The sequence below is a fragment of the Pocillopora damicornis genome, chromosome 7 (assembly GCF_964200805.1).
Source record: "Pocillopora damicornis chromosome 7, jaPocDami1.2, whole genome shotgun sequence".
NCBI lineage: Eukaryota > Metazoa > Cnidaria > Anthozoa > Scleractinia > Pocilloporidae > Pocillopora > Pocillopora damicornis.
In genome coordinates, this window is record NC_142676.1 from 23,199,162 (window position 1) to 23,226,859 (window position 27,698).

A 27,698-nucleotide genomic window follows, 5' to 3' on the forward strand; every position below is an offset into this window, starting at 1 on the left:
AGGAAAAAAAAAAAAGGCAGTTTGATTAGGACCCGCCCATTCGACAACATTGTTCTTCAAGTGCGATTCCTTTTTCTTCATTGTACAAACGGATTCAAGTCAGTTTCTTACCAAATGCACAGCTACCCCTCCCCTAACTCAACAAAAGTCACCTGATCTAAAGCTAGGGTTAGGGGAGGGGTAGGTGCGCAGATGATACTGCCGTTGATCCATGCCAACATTCTAGTTAGTTGCGCAACTTTACCGTTGTGAAAATGGCTCAACGATATACCTCAACCACAATTTTTTTTAATATTTGAATATATGGTATACATGAAAAAAAGTATGAAATTACAGTTGATTTGATGTAAATATCATTAATTGCTACCCCTTATACATTTGTTTGGGTTTGGTAAGGTAGAAACCATTCTTACATAAAATCGCCGATTAATCTGTTACAAATTATACGTATGGGATTTAATAACATTCTTAGTAGAGAATATGACGTAATCAAATCAGCTTTTTAGCCGCCGAGAACGCCACTGGGGACCGATGAATGGTCGGCAAAACCGAAGTAAAATATATTTTCTTGCAATTACTAAACGAATTAGTGAGGATGGATACCAGTAAATTTAAATTTTTATCTAGGTTACAAAACTACTCACTGAATTCAACTAAATTCACCCGGTCAAAATATATCTTTGTTGTCCAAGCCAATGCGATACAGATATCTTTACTCATATATATATATGTATGTAGACAGACCTTGATGCACAAATATACTGTTATTCATAGTCTCCATGTTTTCTTCAAAAAATAACTGAATTACTATGGAATAAAATAATTAATGTTGCTTTTGTTGTAAGCCTAAAGTACGCCTCAGTTCATATTCATTTTCAGGACTTAAATATTAATACCGAGTTTGATTTTGGTCCAATCACAGTTAGTTAGCTTTGCATCTAACTAATCACTAGCGAGAAACTTGATAAAATGTAAACCACTAGGCCGTGGAAGATCTGGATACAGGACTACGTGAATCTGGAAAAGGAGTGTAAAACTAGCAAGGGCGTTAAGTGGATTGTTATATGACTTCCGTAAGGGGGACTGGGATCAAAATCCTCCCGTGGATCGGGCCTCACTTGAAGTGAGCCGTAAGTAAATCAGGGGAAGGGAAAATGTAATTTATCCAGGGATATTTGGTCTCAGTCTTGTAGCGAAAATATAATTAAGACCATCTTTTTTTTTCAAGATCGGGTGATAGGGAAAAATTGCAAGAACCTCAAGGAACCATGTAAACCGAATGATTAAAATATCTACATCTAATTTGTAATTACTTAAATATTGGTTAGCAATTGATTAAATGATGAATGAAATTATGTAAACCACATGTTGTTAATTAGCACTCTTCAAGTCCTCATGGATAAACATTGAAGTCTTTCACGGTTGGATCCGCAAGGGGTGTAAACTATGGAGAAAAAAAACAAACAAATGTAATGGAGTAGAATTTATTGACAACATAAGTGTCTCACGAGCTTCTAATACCTTGTTCATATATACGTCTCACTAGAAACGTACACTCGATGTGATTTCAAGCATAACACAATACGTCAACATCACACATTTTAAACGCATGCTTAGTTCATGAGAAAGTAAACTTTCACAAAGTTGTTCGGAGTATTCGTAACGCTCTCTTAACTTGAAGTATCGCCATTACCGACACGCTGATCAGATATTCGGGCAACATGTGTTTGCTATTGGCATGAGTTGGGGCGATAGCAAGGGGGTACTTCTCACCTGTTGAGTAAACTGGTCAACACAAGCCATTCTGATGCGCTCACTGGTGGCGGGACTGTCCAGTCTGAAGATTCCTTCAACACCTGATTCACGCCTGTAAAATTTAAAAGATATTTTCAATAAGGTAAGAAGTGTTTCGAACAACAATTGAGTTGTGAAGTCGTTTTTCCTGTTGGAAAGTCGATGAAGGAGTCATTTGGTCAGACAGTCAGACCTTGAGTCAGTCAGTCAGTCAGTCAGTCAGTCAGTTAGTCAGACAGACAGACAGACTGACCAACAGTCATGAATAAAGGGGGTGTTTCTGAAAAAGCTGTGGTGCTGCGTCAGTCGGAGAGTGTGACAGGGCAATTTAGTATCATCAACTAAGTTGATAACTTAAATTAGCTACTTTAAGAGTTTCAAAGCTGAAATTTCGAGCGCTAGCCCTTCGTCAGAGCTCAGTCAGTAAGTGCGTCCGTCAATTCGTTGTTGAGCTAGCAATGATAAAAAATTTGATCCTGTGTCCGCATTCGATCAAAAAGTAATTTAGTATCATCAACCAAGTCGATAACTTAAAATAGCCACTTTAAGAGTTCCAAAGCTGAAATTTCGAGCGCTAGCCCTTCGTCAGAGCTCAGTCAGTCGGTGCGTCCGTCAATTCGTTGTTGAGCTAACAATGATAAAAAATTCGATCCTGTGACCGCGTTCGATCAAAAAGTAATTGCCCCAAGACTTCTATAAGCCACGCAATGTCCAGTTGATAACTATAAGAGGTAAGGACATTTTTTACCTGGCAAACATGATGGCATCTTTGATGGCGTAAAACACAGAAGAGGCAAGGAACAAAGGTGGCTCTCCTACAGCCTATATAAACAAAACATTAAAATGTCATGAGAAGGAAAAAAACTTTTAAACGTCAAATTAAAACTCGACTTTTATTTTAACCAAAGATCACTCTCAATTTGAGGTAGGTTCATAATAGCAAAGCATAACAGACTTTTCTGGCAATCTAATCCCTTCGAGGAACAGAAACTCTTCAAACCTTGGAAGAAAAGACCGCCTTTTCGTTCGGGGCACTCCGTAGGAGGTGAACATAAAACTCCACTGGTATGTCTGAAAATCCAGGAATTTTGTAGGCACCAGGCCCTTGCGTCCATAATGAGCCGGTCTGAGAGTAACGCACTTCTTCCAGGGTGAACATACCCATTCCTTGAACAAAACCTCCCTCCACCTGAAAAAGTGCAGATTAACACAAACTGAATATAAGAGAGAAACACACGGCAAAAGTTTCTGCAGAATCTTGCTCGTAACAAGAGTAGAAATTAGTCCATAGCCAATGATTACATCGGACAATAAAACAATTTACTAACCTGGCCAATGTCAATGGCCGGGTTGAGACTGATACCGACATCCATCACAATATCTGTGCGAAGAACCTGATGAACAGGGAAACAATAAAAGTTATGGAGTTTATAAATTCCTGCGCTATACAATGATTAATTTCATGCAATGTAGACACTAGTTCTACAGAGAAAGTGTTAGCTGTTCCAAAAATTACAACTCTTGACGCAAAATGAGTTTGGAATTTATTTCCGTTCGGCCAAGTTCGAATCTGAGTGATATGTGTTCTGCGGCACCTCGAGGAACGAAATATTTGTTCTCAAGGTTTGTGAGAGTTAGTAACCTCTTTGACAAACGGCATATGTCTTTTCTCCCTTTTTTCTATTGGTGTGCAGTTTCCCTACACATCACATGTAGGTTTTTCTGGTCAGTTACGTTTCGGCAATTCGTTTAAACCCGAGTGTCATACTGTCGTGACGAAAGAAGCCACCACTTTGTTTTGAGAGCTAGGTCACGAAATCATTGCTATACGTTTTCCAGGATTCTTTTTCTTTCCATGGGTCGTGCGTGTAACGGTTTCAAAGTAAATGAAAGAGAAAATCTTAGAGATGTGTGCCTATTAACGAACCTGATGATCTCCTGTGAGGCAGTCAATTTCCACCTCTGAGCAAGCCGCACCAAAGCAGAAATAATTGAACACTCTGCCAGTATTGGTCTTCCAATCATACCCCAAGTCCGGTGTTCTGAGAGACAAAAATAACAAGAAATCACTTCCGGAAAATTAGAACTGGTAATTCTACTTGGATTTTCACTGATGAACCATTTACACCTTGACATCAGAATACATTTTCTCCAAAACATAGTCTGAACATTTTCTAAGATTGGGACAAGGAGAATTTGTTTAACAATCAAGAGTTTCTTTGGTTTGCGATCACTTTCTTCATTCTCATGACCTTTATGGTTCATTACGCGTTAATATGGTTGTGGAATCTGGTGACTAGTAGTTTAGACCGCAATCCTATTAACCTGCGGTGTGCGTGCGGCACATGCGCAGAGACAGTTAAAAAACTTCCTTCATTATGCGTTAATACTGTTTACAGAAGTGAGATATACTAGTCATTCTTAGGGGTTAAAGGTTTTAAGAAAAAAAAGAAAAAAAATCTATGCAATTTTTTAATTGAGTTCCGATTTTCAAAAGATTTATGGAAGGAGAATTGTTATTTACAAGAGAGGGGAAGCCAGGGGATCACCCACTACCCCCTAAAATCCACTGGTATCTTGCTGATGGCCTTTCCACTTGAATTTCAGAGAGAGCAAAATCGGTCAGTTTCTAGTAAAAGAGTTTACACACGTACTTAAAAGTGTGTAGTCATGGAAAACTGCATTAGATTTCAAATTGTGAAAAGTGGTTCTTACTTGTAAAATCCATTCGCTGAAAGATTGACGCGATCAAAGTAGGCGGAGCGAACCTGGAAATAAGCAAGAAGCTATATCTGTGTCTAAAATCCCATTTTGGACACTAAGGTCTGATTTTAGACCCTAGTGTCCGATTTTAGACATGAGTGTCGATTTTAGAGTTAAAGGTCCGATTTTAGACATTAGGGTTCGATTTTAGACACTTATATCCGATTTCAGACATAATTGTCCGATTTTACACACTAGCATCCGATTTCAGACCTAAATGTCCGATTTTTGACACTAATGTACGATTTTAGACACTGATGTCCAGTTTTAGACACAATTGACTGACTGCCTAACTGATGACTGGATTGTCATACAGACAGAATGGCTAATTACGTGACTAACTCACTGCTTACTAAATTAACGAAAAACACAGATAATGACTGATTAACAGACAAACCGTAAAGACATGCAAAACTGACCAGCAGACCACAAGCGGACTGACTGAAAAATTGACTGCTGATTGACAGACAGACAAACAGACAAAGAGGGAGACCAACTGACTAACGCTCAAAAGGTAACCTGAAGAAACTCCTTACGGTGGCCAATTTACATTATCAGCTCAGTTGAACAAATCAAATTATCCTGTCTCACGCACGAATGAACAGAATGATTTACCGACTGACCAACCTGGCTAACAAGCTAACCAATACACTTGCTTAATTACCGCCTTACCGATAGATTGAACAAGTTAACAGGTAAAATACTAACCCATTCTTCCCACTCTCCTTTTGGATTTTCCATTTTATATGGCTTTAACCTCTCCATAACTTGCTCGCAAGCAATCTGCCGAATCCCAAAACATACATCTTATCAATAACTAAACATAATACGTCAGTAAATTAGTCACCACGTGTAGAGGCGCACTAGTCAACGCGGTCACCAAATTGACACTCAAGTTATCAAGTGAAAAAATCCAGGAGCAACTCCCCCCCCCCCCCCCAACAATCAGTGTAACGAGCTATTTAGGTTATCATATTACAGAATTCAAAAGATAGGGCCAGTTGTAACGTCTTTCAGCGGTTTGTTAGCCTCACATTTCTGTGTGGCACTACCATAATGAAATAGTTTTCGCCACAATAAATTATCACTCAACTTTTCCTTGAACATTTCTATGTCGTTTTGTAAAAGTATTCTAACCGTCAAGTATATTCTTGTTGTCATTCCTCCGTTTGATTTGCATTAACCTTGTTTGATATCGTTATAAATTACTGTTATTTAAAAGATTTCTTCATGTATTTCAGAAACCACTGGTTAAGTAATTAGAATTTGAAAATATATCGGTGCGTTCGCTACAGGGCCTTTCCCGTCTTGAAAAAAGTGTTTTACCTTCACCGCCATGCCATTGAGATCAGAGGAGGCTGATGCTGCTGTTGGGGACGTGTTTGCAACCGTGTTCGTGCTTGTCTCTGAAATGTGGATTTTACACACAGGGATACCAAAGATACGAGCGGCTATCTGCAAAAATGAAACTTAATTAGAAAGTTGAGCTTTCCTTAATCTTATTTACGCATTTCTTTCTCCATTAGGTGATCTCTCAGAAACATTTTTGACATCTACCTGTATCATTTTTGTGTGCAGTCCTTGGCCCATTTCTGTTCCGCCGTGAGTTAAAAGAACTGATCCGTCTGTGTAAACATGCACCAGAGCTCCAGCCTTGAAAATAAGACCAAAAAAGACAAAAAACTGATCAGTTGGGTTCGCGCAGTTCGTAATAACGCTCATGTAACTAGAAGCATTTCCGATTAATCAGGTCTACCGAGACAGAGCTGGGGAGGGCGAAAGGCCAGCGCCCGTGCGTGTTTGGCTATCCCACGTGTTTCAAGGTTTTAATAAAGCAATGAAGAAACTTAAAGGCCTATTTACACGGTACGACTTTGTCGCATGCGACAAGCTTACGACAGGCCTACGACATGACTTAGGACAATTTACACGCGCACGACATTTTCACCTACGACATGCCAAAATCGCGTGCAATTCCACTCGTTTCGGCCGCGGTCATTGTTTCAATAGGGAGCTTAATAAGCAAACCACGACGACAACGGCAACGAGAACGTCATCCAACAAAAGGTTTAATGAGCAGAACAATGGCTATGCACGTGCGTTATAAATCTTTGTACATTTCTTTGCCATCCTCTGCAAAACAACAACTTGAAATGACCAAATTCTGCGTCCTGTACGGAACGTGGACGACGACGGCTAATATTTCGTATTTCCATTTGGAATTACACGCCGCCATTGCACATTTAGCTCGAGCACGATTTTAGAGCCATTAACGAACCGAACAGATCTAGACAACTGTGAATTTCGCTCATAAAATATAAATTCATTTTTTACTTGGCGTCGTACCCAGCGTCGTCGTCGTGGTTGCTTAAGCTCCCTAATAATTTGCAAGAGAAGGAAAAGAACCTCTTCCTCGCTCCACAGTGATATAATATTCTCTGTTTCCTCATCTGAGAATGTATTTTTCGCTTTGGAAGCAGTCTTCGACTTTCCGGAGGCGACTTCCTCCGCCATTTTGACGCAAGAAAATTTCACCTTCCTCCCCTACTCAGTAGAAATTTGTCACAAAATACGTCACTTTCTATCAATTTCGGCTACGATTGTCGCAGCGTTTTAAAACATGTTTTAAAATCCTACGACATTTTTCGTGACGTGCACGACAGTCGTAAGCGAGTGGTAGGTTTGATTTACACGATACAATTCGTGTCGTAGGCCTGTCGTAAGCTTGTCGCATGCGACAAAGTCGTACCGTGTAAATAGGCCTTAAGAATAACGTCGTTTCACCGTTCAAACAAATATAACAACTGGAAAGCGGGGTTCAGTTCTATCCAGCGCGACTACAGCAATATGAAAAGCAAGGGGTTTGTTTTCGTACCTGATTCATAAAAGTAGCTGTGAAACTAATGCCAAACTTCGTAGGCGTCAGTGCAAGGCCTCGTTTTCGCCACCGGTTTTCCCTTGGGAGGAAAGACATTAAAGAAAGCATGACAATTCGGTATCATAAAAAGCCAGGTTATATAGTCAGTGTGAGTGATATTAAATGAGAGTCAAAATGTAACGTTTACTGGTATGGCAAACGGCTACAGTGAACTATCGTTTTTTACGATATGAAATCTCGAAATTGCAACATATACGAATATTTTCATCGACCAGCTTGCATGCATTGTGTCATTCTTTCCATTTGATTTTAACTTCAAGTTTTAGTCTCTCCTCTATCAAGGATTCGAGTGTCGTCCCATGTTTACACCACTTAAAACTCTCACACCTTTTCAAGAAAACAGATCTTAAAAAATGCTTGCAGTTCTACTACCTTCGTTATCGTCAAATCTGAATAATTCCTTGAACCCTGAAGATCTGATTCAAAACTCTCGCTTAAAGCTGTTAACATTTCCTTGTAAGTTAGTTATGAGAATTTGGTAATAAACCAAGACAATTCCCGCTGGCGGATATCTTAGTCTATTCTCATCACTTGTTTGCTAAGTAATGTATTGTTTTTGTGAAGAGAATTTACACGTCGAACACCTCTAGGAGTTGTAGGGACGAATAAAAGGAAATGAGGATGCACCCAACCTGTTGAAGGCCTCGATGTGCTCTCTTCTCTCTTCGTAGAGACACCTCTCAACTAACTCGTCCCACACACGTTGGATATGACAACTGGCCAGTTCTTGGTTGAAGTGAGTTACATCACCTTCCTGATAGAAGTTCAACTCTCTGACCTGTTCGCAGTCGAAGTAAAGAAAAATTAAAAGAGAAATGAGAAAAAAAACTGACAATTTGATACCTGGAGCAAATAGCATGGGCAAATTTCAAACTTTGCAAAACATTGCACTGGGGATGGTTTGTAGAAGCAGAGAACACGATAGTACATGAAAAAAATTCAGCTCATTTTGACCACCCCCCCTTCCTTTCTTTCTTAATTCACCACTAGTGAGCCCGAGGTCTAATAGTCTGCAAATCGAGGTTTTCCTGTGAGCTGTCAATCCATCCTTGAGGTGTAGAGCGACAGAGGAGGAGGGGTCCGGGAGTATTAGCTAGCCCTCGTCCCTTTTTTAACTGTGATTATTATTTTTTTTTAAGTCAACAACTTACTAGCCTAACAATTCAATTGATAGAAGAATGCGAATCTCCGTAATTAACGAGATATGCAGAGCTCATCCGCTAAAATTTCACTGTTTAATAGGACAACACGGCGTGGATGTCGACATGACAGTCAAATAGACCCTGGGTGTGATGCGTTTGATTACCTTCGCTCCCCCCTCCCCCCCCCCCTCCCTCGGAAAAAAACCCAGCAAAGCCCCTGCCTCATCTCTAAATCTTTCGGAAACCAGGTGCAGGCACCAGCCTCTTGGCTGCAGGAAAATTAAATACATGTTGCGGTGACAGAAGTTTGTCCCAATTAACCGCCTAACGTTTTTCGCTCACTAACCCGTCTTTGTGAAATACTACAAGTAATTGCGATGTCACTTATCCACGATTCAGCAAACATCATACCCTAAAAGAAAAAGGGTAATCATACATTGATTAGGTTGTAAGTTTGGTATCTTTAAAAATCAAGTTATAATTTGATTTCGGCCCATTAAATTGACCAGTCATATCGCACGTAGTAACTGAGAGATTCAACAAGATGCATGACCTTCAAGCTAGTTTTTAAAATCAAACTAGAACTTTTTATTCAAATTCACTCGTAGCCTTCACGCGAAAAGAAAACTCCTGACTGGCAAAGAATACCATCTCAGTTACTCTGTTGTCAATCGCACAAAATCAACCAATAGAACAAAAGTATTTCAAACCTGCGGCCCGCCGAATCCTCTGAATGCAGTGTTGGAAGGAATGTTCGTCTTGCACAAATACCCATGTCCCCGAATATTTGGAATAAGGTAACAATTTTCCATGTGGAAAATTGCGCGCTCCATAACCTGCGAAAAACAATCATGCGCTTATAAGGGAAGAATTCAAGGACGGAAGCTGAGCGAATGAGATTAATAAGGGTTCTAGATAACAACTCACAGATTTTGACAGATCCAAAGAATTTCCAGCATTACTGTACATTTTGACATCAAGAGCTTTGATTTTCCCATTTGCTGTGAAGCCGACCTAAAGAAAAATAAGGAGTGAAAAGGAAATATGTGTCATTTTTCATCACTTTGAAAGGGAATGGGATCGTTAAAAGTTGTCATAGTTAGAATAACACATGGAAAAAAACTCTTTCGAAGTAGAAAACCGCCAGAGGCGAGAATAAACGGAAAGCGGACAGCCTCCTAAGAAGATGAATAAGATAAACACGAGTTAAATATAACAAAAGACCGTAGACAACGCAGATCACCTCAATAATCCCAGTTAGGATTTTTGGCAAATCAGCCTGCATACTGATCCATACTGATTGGATCAGTATGGATCAGTATGCGTCATCGTAGAATATGTATTGTACCTTGTATTTGGCTAAGAACGGGTGCCTAGTGCCAGTACTCTTCATGTCTTCATCTCGGTCAAGCATGCAGCGCACAGGTTTACCAACCCTGAAACACAAATGACACAGGAAAACTCGTATATTCGTTGTTATGAGTTAGAAATTTTTGGTGTCTCCGTCTTAAGATAATTACAGGCTGTACCAAACCACACATGCTACAAACAGGGAAATATTTTCTACTTCTCTTTCAAGATTTGAAGACTGCCACTTATAACTCAAAGACAAAATATACATAACTAATAAATGAATAATGAAAAAGAAAAAAACTTAAAAGAAGGTAAAATAACTTACTTAGCTGCCGCCACAGCCACAACATTGCTCAGAAGGCAGTTACGTGTCTCTTTACCACCAAATCCACCACCTGATTTATCAGAGCAAAAAAATAATTAAGTCCTATTCGACTACGAGCAGTCCCTCCTTTTCTACGAAGTCCGTAGCGCGAGTAAAAAAATTGGATCAATATCAGTATCTGGGCAACTGCCCCACCTACCCCATCCCCTAACCCAACAATTGGGTTAGGGGAGGGGTAGGGGTAGGTGGGCAGTTGCCCAGATACTGATATTGATCCAAAAAATAAACGGGGAAAAAAAAAACCAAAATTGATGTTAGCGCGCCGCACAGCATTTTGAGAGTGGGGCACCTCACTCCCAGAGTTCCACGAGGTGCAATAGCATCAATTTTTTTTTCACCAATTCTTTTTCTACTCGCGAGACAGACTTCATCGTAAAGCAAGGATTGCTCGTAGTCTAAGTCCTATCAATTTTCCATTTAAGGAATGTGACGTCTTAACGTAGCCAATGGCATTGAAGCAATTTTTACGTCTCCCTTACCCATTCTCTTGGTCCGCACGACTATTCTGTTGGCAGGTACGCCCAATGCGCTGGCAACAAGTTTCTGTGGATTTTCAAAAAAAAGAATGATAACTTGCAATTGAACTTCGACAATAGTGGATGGAGATTACCACTCTTATCCGACCCTGAAGAACACATTTATGTCCGCTGTGTAGAATATTGACCCACCACTGTCAGCAGAGAAGGTTGAAGTAATTCAAGACTGAAGTTGCAATTTATGACGTAAGTAATCAGGTAGAAAGAGGTTGGAGAATTTGATACAATTTAGCAAACCAGAGAAGCAGTTAAGAGTTTGTAAAACTTTCGAGAATTCTTTCACCTTCTTTTACTGAAATAACTTTCTTAAAAAACGCAAGTGAATCTAAAACGTGACAACCACGTTTATAAACTCACGTCCAAACACCAACCGCATTTACAAACTTACGTGCAAACACATCTACCGACAACTAAAAGCGCGTAGTAAGGAAACAACAGTAACAAAAAATGCTCTCCTACCTGTGTCAATGTTGGATTTTGTGTAGAAACAAAAAGTTCCATCTCGCCATCTTCTCCCCTTGGAACAGCGATTGTTGCTTGTGTTTCCAGATAGAAGTGTTCCTGAAACAAAGAGAAAGTAATTGGTTTTTGTGCAAAGGGGAAATACTTTTTTTACGAATGTTGATAACCTTCTCAACTGGATAGTGTTTCATCGGTTTTGTCCGCACAGAGTCGCCGAAATTTCGGCCAGAGAATTAGTTCTAATCCTTGAAAGAGAAAGAAAGTTGGCTATATAAAGATGACTCACTTTGAGAGACTGCAGTTTCAACATTCTGCCCACTTCTTGTACACAAACGTCTTTAAAATTTTATCTTTTACAATCATTTGATTCTAACCTGTCCTCCCACTCTCATCTCCCCTTCTAACACATGATCTGATTCAGCAAATCCTGCTTCTAGGTCTCCTTTCTGAATGCACATCGGTTCAGGGTTCAAATATGACTCCGCAGCTATAGCTTCCTGTCCACAAATAGAACAGATGCTTAAGTTGGTAGCTCTTCACTAAAAGTAAACTGTGAGTCTGGAGACGATGGAAACTCTTCAATCAGCCTGCAGGAAAGGTGGCATTTTCTTCTGCGTTTCCAGGCCAACGGAGGCGCGGTGAACGCCAGACAAGCGCGAGGAAGGCATGAGGCGAGCGCATACAGGGAGACACGAACGAGGGGAGCGGCGCGAAATATCCCCTCCTCTCACGCGTGACTCGCCTTTAGCATATTCCTCGCGTTCGCAAAAAAAAAAAAAAAAAAAAAAAAGAAGCCGCCTCCCTTTGCATCAGAAATGTAAAAACCATGTAAAAGTGAACATTTTACCTCAATGGTTATTATTCTGGGCAGGTCCTCATAGGTGACCTTCACCAGCTGGGCTGCTTTTTGGGCCTGGGCCTGAGTTTCAGCGACAATGCCACCTATTACCTGACCCACACATGTCACCTATAGTAGAAAAAAAGGACAAATTTATGCAGAGGGATGGGATTAGTGCAGTCAAGTGCAAACTTTTTAAGTTAGAAATCTTGTGTTGTTTCTGCCTTAATTAAGGGTCAAATGAAACAAAAGCAGGATTCCACAGCTCTACGATTGAGCTTTGTATCAAATACCATGATTTGGAGAAGAAAATAAGACGGGAATGGTCACGCTGCATTCCACTTAATCTACCAGTTTAACGTCAACGGCATTTTTCTATTCACCTGCGAGCTAATACTCTTTTCAAATAAAGAACAATGGCTTCAAGATTAAGGTAACCTTCCACGGCGCCTGTCAATGACACGCGAAATCTAAAGGTTTAGAAATCAAACTGGCTCACGATTGTGAAACAAAACAAAATGGATCGAAATCGTTCAACAACAACTCAAAAAATGACCTTATAACCCTCCAGTCCCACAGTGTGACTAACATCTAGTTTCTCCTTACAGTATCATCCCTGAATCAAACATTCAAGTCATGAGAGTAAAGGAAATGATCGCCAACTTGAGAAGCTCTGATTGTTTGACAAATTCTCCTTGTTAATAATATGATAAATGCTAAGAGGAAAGTGTGGAGAATATGTATACTGATGTTAAGGTGTAAAGGGTGAAACCCTCCAACACTCCACATTTTTACCGTAAGGTGTACGACATAACTGACAGCCGCGCGACACGGAACTTCGATGATGCATTTCCAGCTTTGAAACTCACTTGCAACTCGCGTGTTTGCAGTTCACGTGAAATTTGCGAGTTGTTGCAAAATACAAATCACATCACACATCAAAAAGATAAAGAAAAAAACATACCTTTTCTGAGGCGAAGATCTCCTCGTCAAAGATTACAGGCCCTGTCGCGTTGCGACCTGGTACATCATCCACATCAACATATCTTTTAACCCCTGGTTGACGAAGTGCTTCACTTGGGTCAACACCCCTGAAAATATCCAAAAACTACAAAGTTAATATCTTACGTATCAGAGTGCCCCCTTTATTATTTTATATAAAGCTCTTTAATCCTGGGAAGTAATAAACATGTTCCTTTTCCTTACAGTGGAGAGACACGCTATGAGAGTAGAGTGTTTTACCCTTGAACACAATCCAATAACATGGCCAGGTCTGGAACCCAGACCTCTCGACCCAGACCCCATCGCACTGACCATAAGGTCCACGCGTCTCCGCCCCGTAATAGAAAGCAAGCAGCACCACAGTTTCTTTAGAAACTTATTGCTAAAGAGCTTTTTTTTTTTTTTTAAAGTTTTGGGTGGAGGGTTTGGCACGACTTAATTGTTTGGTTTAAAACGAGCGCGTGACGCGAATAAAGTGCGATTCTTTTTCTCTTGTACGAGAGAAACTGGTCTTGCTTGTTAGTAAAGTTCTCTCTCCTGAAACCGCCGTAGTTTTGACTCGAAGCCAAGGAAGCCTAATGAAATGCTAGGAGGGTAACGTTATAATGGACTTGCATCGCATCCAGGGGGGGGGGGGGGGGATTAGTGATACTCCTAGTCGCTGCACGCTTAAGGAACCTGGAGAAGCACATTACATGGGCCGCTTAGCTCAAGTCCTTTTTTTCCAGACAGTATCAAAGCTTTATTTAAAAGAAAACAAACAATTTTCTTACAGGATTTTCGCATGTGCACGCTTGCTGAAGACGACACCCAAGTAAAGTTCTCCTTGAAAGGGAAAAATACGGCATTTAGCTTTAAATCAACCTTAACTTGAAGTTTGAGACATTAATTCTTTGGATTAGAAATGTTTTTTTTTCTCACGGTACCTTCAGTAAATTCATCTTTATCAAAGTAAAATAACTACACAATCCTTAAATGAACGATTGATCCTTTTTTTTCACGATGTAAGAGTCAGGCTGACCAATATAATCGTGTAATCGATACACGATTGAAGAGCCTGACTCTTTCATTGTGAGACAAACGATAAAACGTTCAGCTATCTATAGAACCACGCTGAACAAAAACGTTTTCTATAACCTATGTAATACTTTAACTCCCAAGATCTGATAGTTAATTTTCCCCTCTAGCTGCTACGCACTTCCTTTCCAATTAGTTAAGAGAGTTTGGTGTTAGATCAAGATAAAAACTTCTTCCTGATAAGTTTCAGTGTTCTCATCACCTGTTTGCGGGATAATCCATGGACGTTATTGGGAGAAGTTGCATGTCAATCACTTTCGGGAGTTAAAGGGTTAAATACATTACCTGCATATTTAGGAATGTCATCGCAATAGACTGCCTCTCCTGTGGTTTGTTTGGCAGCTGCTAAGTGAGGCACAGGCCTACCAACAACATCTTCGATTAACTGATCACTGGGGACTTCCTGAAGTAATGACAATTACAGATGTTTGGACGTCAAGATAATATTTGTAACCCCAACCCCACCCTATTAAATGGTTTTCTTCAAAGATAAACACTTACCTGAAATGTCTGGGTACTGTATGTTGTACCTCTTTGAAAATGACCAGTTCCGCTTATAAACGACTTGGGTATATCAGCCTTATATGCTATCTGTAAAACGAACAAACACTATTTTATTCATTTGAGTTTGGGTGCTTAATCAAATAAATATAGCAACACTAAATAAAGTAAAATTTTCTTTCCGAAAAACATTCGAAAAAGTGCACAAAGTATACCTCTTGATTACTCAGCTGCAAGGTAACGTTTAAGTAGAACTTGAAGAAGAAGCTTGAGGCGAGCGATCTCCTGTACTCCACCTGACCGCCAGGTGCTCCGGGTGCAAGCGGCAGATCTTCAGCCAACAGCTGACAAGCTTCCTGTACTATACTCTCATTCCAAGTTCTACAAGAGAGAGTACAAACTTGATTACCATAATCGGTCTTAAGGCTACCCTCCCTCGCTCACATCATACTACTCAAAGAAAAGTTAAGTTCATATCAGAGTATAAGTGATAAAGAGAGTACACTACGAGCAGTCATTCCTTTTTGGCGAAGTCCATGGCGCAGGTTTAAAAGAAAAATCAGTGAAAAAAAAAACAGATTGATACTAACGCGCCGCACAGAATTCTGAGTGTGAGGTGCAGCAAACCGAACCTCGCTAGTAAACCTTTCTTTTCATGCACCTCACCCTCAGGGTTCCATGCAGCCTGCTACCATCGATTTTTTTGTTTTTTCACATTTTTTTGACTTGCACGACGGGATTCGCTGAAGAAGAGGGAATGCTCGTAATCTATGAACTGCAGCGCACATACAGAACAAATAGTGTACAAGAGTGAAAGATCCCACAATTTAGAGAATACGTCAGTGTTCCTTGGTTATCAAAACTTAACCCAAATAGTTTATTAAAATGGAGAACTCCATGTCTATTCACAAGTTTAAAGGATCAGGAAAAACCCTTAACAACCCTGAAATTAGCCTGCAAGATAGCTTCACTTGTTTCTTAAGCAAAGGTTTACGATAACAAGCCTTAACCCTTTCACTTCCAGATATCATCAGCAATTCTCCTTACTGCCTGTTGTACAATTCTTATAATGTTACTTCAGGGAATTTGGTATTGGATCAACTAATAATCCCCTAACTAACATTTTTCTATATTCTCATCACTTGTCTGCTTGAAATTGTTTGGATAGTGTAAGGAGAAATTCTGTCTTGGTCTCTCAGCCACAGTAAGCAGTCACCAAATTGTCTCAAAATACCTTCCAGTGAGCCCTTTAACAGTTTTCATTGCCATGACTGTTGTTGGGGCCAAGCCTCCAAAGCTGAAACTGCAATCCTGGATTTGCCATGAGCTGGATTGTGTTTCTTTATCAAACAACACTCTCATGCCTGTATTAACTATAGCGATGTCATCTTCACGCCGTCGAGCTTGTTTAAATGCAAACACATATTCGTGCTGAAAACAGTAATATTTATTTACAAAACGAAAAGACAAATTTAGGGTAAAAATCATACTATTAGAAACAAATGCACTGACAAAGAAATGCAAGTTGCACCTTTTCTGTGAATGGAATAAAAATATCAACCAATATTTCGTTTGCTTGCAAAATTGTTCTTCTGTAACCAGTAAAGAAATTCTCGTCCAGTTTCACTTTTCTTCTTTTTCCTGTAATGCAAGAAACCAGAAATAAGATTCATGCTTCCAAGATAGCTTGATATCAAGATAAAAAAAGGCAGCTTATCAGGTTTAAACGAATGCGGTAGGGGGGGAGGGGGTTGTGGACACCTAAAGACCTCCCTTAACTATACCCCCTGAGGAACTCTGAAAACGATTGACATTCCATCTAAGGGGGAAGAGGCAAAACTCATAGTTTCTTCATGTGACAGAAACTGACATCCCATTAAGCTCCAGCATTGTTGGGCCTACATTAACAATTTCCAAACAGCAGGTGTACCTCCAGCAGCAGCTAATGTAAGAGGGCATCTTGCAGCCATTAACACTGGATTAAGATCTGATATCGGACTGGCTGTCATAATGTTTCCTCCAATAGCCTGGAAGGAACAAATCATGTCAATATCTGTGAGACAAGTCTCGTAAAATTATCACACAGATTGTGGCCCATAACTTCAATGAATCCAATTTTATTTGAACAATGCAATGGCAAAAGAACTATAACTGAATAATTTTAACTGACATAAACTAAGAAGGTCCTTTCATTATAAAAGAAAGAAAAGGTATGGTTTACTCGCCCCAACATTTCTAATCTGATGACCAGCAAACCACTTGAGCATGTGAAGTATTGCTGTGAACCATCTGGTCTTGAATTCTGTAGAAGTAGAATAATGTAACACAACAGTTATGCACAATGACCAAACTCCCAGTGCTGAACAATACAACAATTTTCATTCAGTTCAGTCAGTCGTAATGATCTTAATTAGCCCTTTAAAGCTCCTACTTCCAAATTCATTCTCTATTCCAAGTCGCGACTTGCCAAACTCAATAGCTCTAATTACAACAAAAATTGACAGCTTAATTAAAATGATAAGATATACAGAACAACAGGACAGTGATTTTCCCAAAGTTAACTAATTAAGTTTAGTTCACCATTCAAAGAAATCTGTTTAATTTAAGACTACTACCTGGCATGGATTGGCAAGCCTCGCTAAGAACCTCTTCCAGAGTAGTCAGCGTCACTGATGCACCAAACCTGATGCCCTCTGCAGTGTGTTCTATGGCATTCAGCTCCGAGATGTGAGTAGGAGCTATCAGGATTGGATAACTCTGATTTTTGAATTTCATCTCGATTCCTGTCAATGAAATTATGTTAATTTTAAAAATCATTATTAATTAAGGTAATAAATGAAAATTTAGAAGGGGAATTTAGCTGTTTGTCTGAGGTCACTGAGGTTTTTTATGGACCTTGTTCAGATAGCAATATAAATAATTGAAAGGCTGAGTATTTGGTGAAAAGACAAAACTGCAATAAGACCTCTTGATGAGACAATTGGACCCAGAGGCCAACTTTCACTAAGCTGGACACAGAACAGTGAATTAGGGAGTCAAACCCTGGCTGGTGTCATTGTGGCATGCTGCTAGACAAGGCACTTAAATCTCACACAGCCCATCTCCCACAGGTTTAAAAGGATTATGGGTACTGCAAAACTGTGAAGAAGCTTGAGAAAGTGTCCATGAGGTAGGGAGGGGGTTAGGGGGTAGCCTTTGTTAGGCCACCATCCCATTTAAGGATATCAGGGGAGGTGTGAATTGATTTATTATCATTAATAGCTCCTCAATAGAATTTTAATAATGTCAATACTGTATCATAGATTAGTTCTGACATCTCTCACCTATTTCAGTGTTACCAATCACAAGTTTAGCTTGTGGATATTTTGTTTTCAGCTCCAACAACTCTTCCAGTGTTGTTGGTCTGATCCAAGTTGAATTATCTCCTTTGATATATAGAGTTCTTGGCTTGGCAGCTTCTGGGAGCTTTGGAGAAAAATCAGTGAATTGAAAATATTATTAAAGTTTTGAATGTACTAAATTATCACCCTGTTGGAGATCTGTATCTGTACTAAATTCTCCAAGCATTTCAGCACTCCCCTGAACAAACTGGTAACTATGAAAATTAGAAAAACCAAAAATTAGTAAGAAATCGTTCCAATTTAACCCAAAATTCTCTCGAAAATCCAAGAGAGAAAGAGAGTTTCCTATCAGATAATTCATTAAGAGCCACTTTGACCATTAAGTTTAATTTTTACTGGTGGACAGGGGGGCCACATTTGGGTCTACTTAGAATCTTAGATTGCTTAAGAGCTATTAATACTCAGTAATCCAAAACTGGGATCATGGCCATGTTATAATCCTAGGTGAAATTGGGGTAATGACAACATTCCCATTTTTTCCATGTATGATGACATGTGAAAACTATATTTTACTGATGTCACAAGCTAGAGTGGAACTCCTGCTTATTACAACTCCAGCAATGTAGTTCAAATTAGATTATAATAAGCAACAGGGTAACATGATAGTATTCTGCTTCCAATTCCACCAGTTCTACTTTTATTAAATCAATCTGTATACTTCCAACAACCTCTCTAACATTTAAGCTGAGAGTGAACAAACTCACCATTAGTTCAGGTGGGAAGATAGCGTCCTGAGTTGGGTCATATGGTGTAAATTCTGTTGACTTGAACAACTCATTGCAGCCCTGTAAGCATAGAAATAAAGCAACTTATTTATTTTTATTTCTTTTTGACAACAAATCTAAGGTAAGGTTCTACTATCACAGCGATAATAGTCAATCCTTTAACCCTTTCAAACCTGAGATCTCATAAGTAATTCTCATTATTGTCTGTCATGCTTATGATGTTAGTTCAGAGAATTTGGTATTGTATCAACTACTGTTCTTATCCCCTAATTCATACTCATCATAATTTATTCTCGTCACCTGTCTGCTTGATAATGTATTCATTTGATTAAAAGAAAAATTATGTCTTGGTCATGATCACCCATGAGAGTCAGAGGGTTAAGACTAAGCTGCAAATAAAGTCCAAAAAATTTGTAAGAAAATTGGAAAACAATTATTTTCTCAACTCACATTTAAAACTCCATTCTGCGATATGCCATTAGCGGTTCCATTTTGGTCCATTTCAGAGCAGCAACCATTAACACCTTTGCCGCAACATTCCTTTCACAAAGATTGGAATTAATAAACATGTAAGTAAAAAGAAGATTGAAATGATGCTAAAATTTTCATACTGCACTGAATTTAAAAGAAAAGAGCTAAACTGAAGCTTGCTAGGTCCAGTGCTGTAAGTTACAAGTGGAACACTACCTTTGTGAAGGTTTTGAGTCCTTCCAAAATTGGACGATATCCAGTACAGCGACATAAATTACCTGGTGGGAAATTGACAGTGGTATAGATGTGACGTCTAAAGCGACTTTATGATAAGATGTACATGGTTCAAATGAGAAGTCAATATGCTCAAGAAAAGGTATCTGTAAAACCTCTGCCAAAAAAAATTGAAGATATATTTGTTACTGACCTACTCATGTTCATGACACTTTGAAGATAACACATTTTAGATTGATGTGTTTCAAAGAAAAATTAGAGGAAAAACATGATTCTCATCTCTATCTTCATTATGAAAAGAAACCAATTAATACTTTTCTCTATTTTTCTTCTGGTTTAAAAAAAGAATTTCAGACACTGATTATCTGCCTTGTACACAACCTTCCATGGGCAAGAGGGAGTTATGTGAGACTTCACAACTCTGGTCAACTGAACACAAGAGGACCAATGCAAAGGCAACTTTAATGTACAATTTCAAAAACGAGTGCGAGGGTTTCATCTGGGTATCCAAACACAAGAAAACTGATGAGAGCACGAGGCTGCACAGGCCACGTGCTTTTATTGTGTTGGACTGTTTGGAAACCCTGATGAAACCCAATGCACAAGCCTTAGAAATAGCTTCTCAGTCATGCCTCAGGAATAAAAAGAAAATGGAAATATTCCAATTTTTCACATGTTGTCAATTAATCACATGCTGTCATTCAAATTAAGAAATGAGTTTACTAAAGTTTGATGCTTTATCACAAGCAAGGCTTTGATACCATATGAAACTCATGGATAGCGTGTCATTCCAGTGTTTCACCAGGGTTTCAAACCAAATGCACTTGACAAAATTTGCATTTATGTGATAAAAAGGAAATAAGTTTGATTTCCTGCTACTTCCCTCTGTACCTTCAAAAGCGCTTTCCATCTCTTTATTAGTTGGTAGAGGGTTGTTTCTCAAAAGCGCATACATTGACATCACAATCCCTGGAGTACAAAATCCACACTGTGACCCATGACACTTGGCAATCCGCTCCTTAGAACCAGAATAAATATTAATAAACCAACCTGTTTAGCACTTTTAAGAACTAGTTTCTAAAAGGATCATTTAAATAACTTTAAAAATGAAAATTTTCAAACCCCCTCTAAAATTGTTTTTTATGCAATAGACACTCAGAGAGGGTACACAAAATTCCCATATTTAAAGGTTGCATTCTTGTTGCTAAAGAAACAGGGCTACTTGTTCTTAGTTAATGACCAAAGTTCTTAACAACTCCTCTTAATAATAATTACAATTATCTGAAGATCCATGAAACTTGTCACTGAGTAACTCAATTCACCCCACAAAATCACTTTAATTAATATTTAGGCATTGCATCATTTCAGTTTTGGTTCCTTCTCTTATTTCCCAACTCTTAACAGAGCTGCCTCAAACAAACTGCTGTTACCTGCAATGCATAGTTCTGTGGCTAAGGGAGCAGAAATATCTAAGAAGACTTGAGATCCTCCTCTGATCTGCCACTTAACTGGATTATTTCATTGCCTCACCCTGAGTTATTGACTCTCTACATGTTCAAATAACTTTGCACTCCAATTATAGTTAGGACTTTAAAAATTGCTATAATTTAACATGATTCTATTTGATCCTATACATCTGTCCATAATGTTTCCATCAGTGCACACGTGATATACATGTTTTTAATGCTTTAACTCCCAAACTCTGATTATTAACTCTCTCCTCCAGCTGCTATACACTTCCTTGGTGTTAGATCAAAATAACAACTTTTATCTAATGAGTTTGACTATTTTCATCATTAAGCTGTTCGCTGGATAATGCATGGATATCATAGAGAAAAGTTGTATGTTGATTGCTCATGGGATTTAAATAGTTATAATAAGTAAATTATTTACCTGCACTGGATGCAAGACAGTTTTAGTGCTTCCAATTCCTTCCACTGTGGTTACAGCCATTCCATCAACTGCACACAATGGCATCAAACAGCCATTTGCAGAGAAATGTCTAGTTAATGTCAAGGTCAGAGGACGCAAAGTTAACTCTACTTGAAATCTGTAACATAGGCCATAGATGCTTCAGATTTTAACGACCTTCTCCTGCATACAGCCAAACCTCTTGATTCAGGAATTTTTATAACGATGGGAGGGGGGTTGAGCTTTGACTCAGAAAATAAGGATTCTTTTTCTCTTATAAAAAGGCCTCAAAAAAAGTAAACAAATATTCAAGACAATTAAATTTCAAACAATTCTTGTTGAATATTAAGTGAACATGACATTTGGTTGTTGCTAGAGTTTTGGTTTCAGACAAGAAGTAAGCACATAAAATTGGAGGGGGATCTGAAACCCCATGAAGCTCCCCCTAGTTGCATCACCATAACCATTCAACCTCTTCCAGTTTTCTGCAGACTTCGAGTTTCAAAAGGATACTTAATCTTGTTATTTCCATGATCATACTTAGAGATCATAACAGTACATGCTCCACAGCCACCTTCACCACATCCAAGCTTGCTACCTGTCAAACCCACTGATTACCTTTGTAAGGAATATGAGATATATCTTCCCTTGTACACATATTTCTTGAGCAAAATGGAACAGAAAATAAAAATTTCCTCAGGTTTATTCAAAATATTCACTTTGCCTTCAGCAAATAATTGTTGAATACTACTCAGTTGAATAGTGCTTATTTTCCTGCATGCTGATCGGCTACCTTGGAGATGATAACCTCAGGCAAGTTTAATCTCCTTCAAGCTGCCAAAGAGCATGACAATTAACATAATAAGAAATAACTATTGTGTTAAATATTGCATCATCCCCCAATCATATTCTAACCTGAAAATCATAATTTCCATCCGCTGTAAAGCACTATAATATTAAAAAATTAAACTTTTTTTTTGTAGGAAAAAAAAAAGCAATTTGAAAAAGTTTAATCACTTGGAGACACTTAAACAAAAAGCAGCTAGAAAATGTATTTATTTACAAGATAAAGAAAGAGGAATTTTGAATTTGGATTGAGGATTGGCCCACAGCTGATGAGAATCACTTCATGCTACAAAGTTTAACCAGTTTAATTTAAAATAAAATCCAACTGAGCATGTAATATTTTTTTTGTAACATATTCACTTTGCCTTCAGCAAATAACTGTTGAATACTACTCAGTTGAATAGTGCTTTTTTCCTGCATGTTGATTGGCTACCTTAAAGATAATATCTTGAGGCAAGCATAATTCTCCTTTGAGCTGCCAAAGAGCATGAAAATTAACATAGTAGGAAATAATTGTTTTGTTAAATATTGTATCATCCCATAATCATATCCTAAGCTGAAAATCATAATTTCCATCTGCTGTCAAGCACTATATAAAAATATTAAACATCTTTTGTTGAAAAAAAAAAAAAGAAATTTGAAAAAGTTTAATCCCTCAGAGATGCTTAAACAAAAAGCATCTAGAAAATGTGTTCATTTGCATGATAAAGAAAGAGGAATTTGGAATTTGGATTGAGGATTTGCTCACAGCTGATGAGAATCACTTCGTGCTACAAAGATTAACCAGTTTCATATAAAATCCAACTGAGCATCTAATATTTTTTTTTTTCATTTTGTGAGGTGCGTACTCAAAGAATTATTTACTTCATTGTTTCTGTTAACCACTTGTCTCCAACAGAACGGTGGATAACTGTTAACTTTGTGGAATTAATTCATAGTGAATTACAAAAATAAAAAGAAAACAGAACATAGCAAAATTTTGAAAGTCACGTTACTCTGCATATTCATGCATGATTTTATTGAACCAACATGCAAATATTTTCCTTAACCTCTAATCATAAGTTTGTACATTATTCTAGTGGAAAGAACAAAGAACACCTGTATAGACAGCCACAGACATCTCCTTCGAACACATGTGCGTTCCATGCATTTAAATTTGCCAATCAAATTTTACTCACGTGCCGATTTTCATAACATGTAATGGCCAAAATCGAAACAATGAGCTCTATACGTGTCACTATCAATAGCCAGTCAGTGATTCACATGTTTGCTGATCATAATGGAATTACAATTTTCAGTTAGCCTCAGGAAGGTCCTAAGGTCAGGAAGGCGTGACATTTGTGCTTAAGACTCACAAAGCATGCACAGCACGTCAAGTTTACGATCAGTGAGTTTTAGTCAAACCATCTTGAATCATCGAATTGAAAAATCACCCCGATGACTTGCTAATATTTTTGCAAAGCGCCCGTCCACAAAAATCCAAAAACAGAGGGATCAAAATGTGCATGGTAATGAAAGGATACAATGATTTCGCAGATAACAGAGCAATGTCATTTCTGGCTGCGCCTTTGCTTCGACAACCTGCGATGAATAAAATTAGACTAAAACTTGTAGATATAAACCAGATCAAGGGTGTGTGGCGTGCGTGCATTTGAACTCAAAATCGTGTATCTCTTCGCAGTCTATACGTGAATAACGTACCTTTCTGCCATTGACAAAGAAGACAATCTCTTCACTGGCTGACGAAGGCATCGTGTCTATAAAACTTATATTGGTACAGCGCTACATTTTACCCATTTAAGAACTGAGGGCACCCCGCGATTGTAAACACGACACAACTTCGAAGATCTCTCACCGAACTGCGATTACATAACCCTGCGAACCCAAAGAAAGCAAACGCAGATTATTGAAATATTCTTATTTGCTCTTTTTCTAGCTAACAGCACAAACAGTCATAACCTTGTTCTGTTAAGTCTTCCACAGATCAAAACAGTGTTAGGCTAAAATCAGTTTAGACTGATCAGGTAGACTGATTAGGTAGATCGAGTGCGGTCAATAGAGAACAGTCAACCAATCAGATGCTCGATTGAGAAAACAAAACATAAGAAAAAATAACTTTGTGGGGATACGTGGGGATCCGAGGGGGGCGGTCTGAAGGACCAAATTGCCCCTAGCTAACCTGTTGCGGGCGATCAGTAAGTAAAGCAAAGCGCAATTGTAAACGGCGTGATTAGTAGCGGCTGAGTGAAAAAGCGAGGGAGTTTTGGTTGACCCGATCCGACCCGACCCGACCCAAAGATCTCTCGTTTTTTCCCTCCACCGCTGCTATTGCGCTGTTCCATATTTCGCTCCGTTTTACAAACTGAAAGTCTGGAACAAACCAACCCCAAGCCCCAACTCCCCGATTCCTAGATCTGGCAAATGTCAGTGCCAGAGCTATCGAAGACGATCTAGTAATACTACAGACCGGAAAAAAAAAAAGAAAAATAAAAGGAAAAAGGCGTTAAGTGAACCAGTACCGCCAAATAGTATTGGTGGAGACAGAAATTATGAGTAAAGGGAGATAGAAAACCTAATCTGACGAGATCTTTGTCTGACTGATTATTATTGATCATTGTTGATTGGCAGTCTAACCAGCTCTTCGCCTAATAACACGCCGAGATTTATTCTATAATCCGTCCTAATGAATTTTCATTCGATAATGCATACTTTAATTCTGGTAAGAAAAGTTAGTCTTGGGTAGACTGTCTATCATCCACCCTGACATAAAAACGCCTAATAACGCTAATCGTATTGAAACGAATAATTTTGTCTGTTTCAAGTAGAGCCTTTCAACCCTCATCGAATTCTTTGGATTCGACAGCGTATCAGCATTTTTCCCTCGAACCGAAAGAACGCAGATAAGGACTAATTAAACCGTCTTCGAGGACAGGTGTTCTGGAGGTTTTAGCAAGAGACAATCAAATCCTACAAAAAATGCTTATACATTTCTTCAGTTGCCAAGAAACTTGGAGCTAACACCTAAGAGCGAGAGGTGACCATCATCAATTTAAAGGCATTGTATTGAATATCCATTTATTGACTATCCCATGACGTCTTTCAATGGGAGTAGTTGTAGCTGATGACCCTCGGAAATTCTTGTTCATGGCAGATTGCGTACAGGAAGAGCAGAAGTTAACTATTCGACACACACCTGGCCTGTGAATTAAATTTTGCGTGAGTGTTGCCTGACAAAATTCCTGCTAGAATCCCGGGGGGAGCATTTTTTCGGTGTTGTCCAGATAATTGGGAACGCCCCTTTTCAGTCTTCTCAAATTTTGCTCACTTTGCGAGAGCTAAGTTACAGAAGCACTGAGATAAAACGGAGAAAAGAGTTAAAAATGGAAATGACTCTCTATGAAATTGCGAATTCTTCCGATTATATGCTGACATCATAATCACATGCAGATTTCGAAATACCACCCTCCCCCGCGTGGAAGCTCTTCCGGGGCAAGTTTCTAATAGCAACTACGTTTGACATGAGCCAATCAGAGGAACGCAATTGTTATTATGTCTAAATTTGGAAGAGAGTCTTTCAAGGCCGCCCTAAAATGCGCTGTCTGCCCCTAATCGCCCCTCTTCCCAACGTTAAGATTCGGAAGCGTCGTCGAAAACGTAAGGGTGTAAAAACCCGACCATTTTTTTAAGAATTTTACCGGACAAGTCGCCAAAATACCTCCCTTAAAGGAACTAGATTTCCCCCTCCCCATCTTTGACGGACTGGAACTGAAGCAAGAGCCAGAATCTTGCGGATATTCATCATGTGCTCCTATGGATGTTCTCGATCTGTATGAGTCAGGCGAATGGTCAGCAGCGAATTCTCCTTGCTCTGAGCTGTTCGAAGATGTGGATCTGAGCTCTGCTTCTGATCTGGATGAGAATTGCTCGTATCTGAATGACATCGCGATCGACTTTGCCTCTTACCTGGATCCTGCCACCTTGAGTACCAGTCCCGAAGATTTGAGCAAGTATTTAGCACCCAAAGAGCCCAAGCGTAGAGAAGTAGTGGAGCCATATTTACCCGAGGTAGAACGGGGGTACTCTCCCATTAAGATTGTAAAAGTAGATTCCAAAGTAAATTCCCTTAAACCGGCTGTGACGTACAGATCAACTAACCTGGCGAAAGAACCTGAGCTGAAGTCGAACAGGCTGCCTTCCATCTCTTCGCAACTCAAGGCGCCGAAATCCCGTCGTGGTTCGTCGTCTTTGAAGAAAGCGGTTGAGAAAGGAAGCGATGAATATCGTTTGAAACGAGAGCGAAACAACATTGCGGTCCGCAAGAGCAGATTCAAGAGCAAGCAGAAATATGTGGAGACCCAGCACAAAGTTGACGAGCTGCAAGAGGAGAATGCCCGCCTACAATCCAAGGTGGATTTTCTCACTAAAGAGCTCAACGTTCTCCGGAGCCTGTTTTCCACCACTGGTGCCTACAAGGACCCTTCGGTCAATGCAGCACTGATGTCTCATGGCATCCCGACTCATCATGGACTTGTCGCCTCCCGTTAACCATTTTCAAAATGGAACTCTTTTAACTGATTGTGGACGTTTAAAGAAAAAAATCATGTAGATCTCTGCTTTTGATGAATTGGTGTAACATCACAGCCTAATAAATACAGATTGATCACAGAAATGGACTTGTGGTTTGACTGCGAGTTTTTGGTGAAGCAGAGTTGATATGCTATTGTTCAATGTTTGAATCTATTAGCTGCGTCATTTTGCGTATTTTCAATTCCTATATCTGCAGCATCAAATTCGTGAGACATCTAACATGTTTACTAGAGCGATGGCAATAATGGAACGTGTGTGAAAGTGCTAAAGTTTTGGTAAAGTCTGAGCCTCGAATATTGCAGATGAGGTATGCTTCGAATTAATGATTGTTGATTTGCATTCTAGAACGTTTGATCACATCTGCAGTGCTCAGTCACATGCGTATGTAAACATTGTCTATCCTTTTCGACTGGTTAATCTTCCTAGGAATTGAAAAACCTTCCATTTAAGTATGTTTGTGGAAATTTCCGTAGATATTGGTGTAGATTTGCTTTAATTCCAAAGTTATTCAAATCAATTACAATTTTCTGAAACGCTCTGAAACTTGTACAACAGAACAATGAAAATTGGATTTGTCTAGACTCAGATCGTACCGAACATCCTCTATCCTTTTATTCAGGACGCTAAGGAGTGTAAAAGAAGTATCCTGTTTTTTTTTCGCCCTCTGTTCCAGTGACGTGAAATTTGGCATCAACTCTCGAAATAGGCATTCTATATTTACATCAGTGACTT

General features: G+C 39.1%; 2 protein-coding genes across 2 annotated transcripts; one reads left to right on the top strand and one right to left on the bottom strand.

The window, feature by feature from the left end:
* Positions 1-268: 268 nt before the first annotated feature.
* On the bottom strand, positions 269-24,431 carry LOC113664414 (xanthine dehydrogenase/oxidase). The gene is made up of 41 exons (XM_027180013.2): positions 24,339-24,431; positions 24,081-24,254; positions 23,903-23,960; positions 22,047-22,143; positions 21,516-21,624; positions 20,514-20,640; positions 19,605-19,666; positions 19,368-19,457; positions 18,897-18,977; positions 18,115-18,256; positions 17,407-17,574; positions 17,017-17,093; positions 16,722-16,818; positions 16,323-16,432; positions 16,026-16,222; positions 15,007-15,172; positions 14,792-14,881; positions 14,576-14,693; positions 13,987-14,038; positions 13,176-13,302; positions 12,221-12,340; positions 11,748-11,870; positions 11,371-11,472; positions 10,855-10,918; positions 10,316-10,385; positions 9,986-10,073; positions 9,565-9,651; positions 9,348-9,473; positions 8,984-9,049; positions 8,128-8,273; positions 7,433-7,514; positions 6,115-6,210; positions 5,884-6,012; positions 5,266-5,340; positions 4,510-4,562; positions 3,722-3,836; positions 3,123-3,188; positions 2,795-2,983; positions 2,543-2,616; positions 1,774-1,867; positions 269-1,444 (listed from the first exon to the last, which is right to left on the bottom strand). Exons 2-41 carry the CDS (start codon positions 24,129-24,131, stop codon positions 1,394-1,396), a joined length of 4,035 nt encoding a protein of 1,344 aa, XP_027035814.2. The 5' UTR covers positions 24,132-24,254; positions 24,339-24,431; the 3' UTR covers positions 269-1,393.
* A 1,562-nt stretch (positions 24,432-25,993) lies between these two features.
* LOC113664401 (uncharacterized) lies at positions 25,994-27,048 on the top strand. Its single transcript, XM_027179998.2, has one exon. The coding sequence runs from the start codon at positions 26,190-26,192 to the stop codon at positions 26,922-26,924; it is 735 nt and encodes a 244-aa protein (XP_027035799.1). The 5' UTR covers positions 25,994-26,189; the 3' UTR covers positions 26,925-27,048.
* The last annotated feature ends 650 nt before the right edge of the window (positions 27,049-27,698 follow it).

Coding starts and splice junctions, on each gene's coding strand:
- LOC113664401 (XM_027179998.2), top strand. CDS start 26,190: ATGGATGTTCTCGATCTGTATGAGTCAGGCGAATGGTCAGCAGCGAAT.
- LOC113664414 (XM_027180013.2), bottom strand. CDS start 24,131: ATGCCTTCGTCAGCCAGTGAAGAGATTGTCTTCTTTGTCAATGGCAGA. Junction 16,819..17,016: donor ATCAGATTAGAAATGTTGGG/GCGAGTAAACCA, acceptor TGTTCCTTCCAG/GCTATTGGAGGAAACATTAT. Junction 11,473..11,747: donor AGATGAGAGTGGGAGGACAG/GTTAGAATCAAA, acceptor TCTTTGTTTCAG/GAACACTTCTATCTGGAAAC.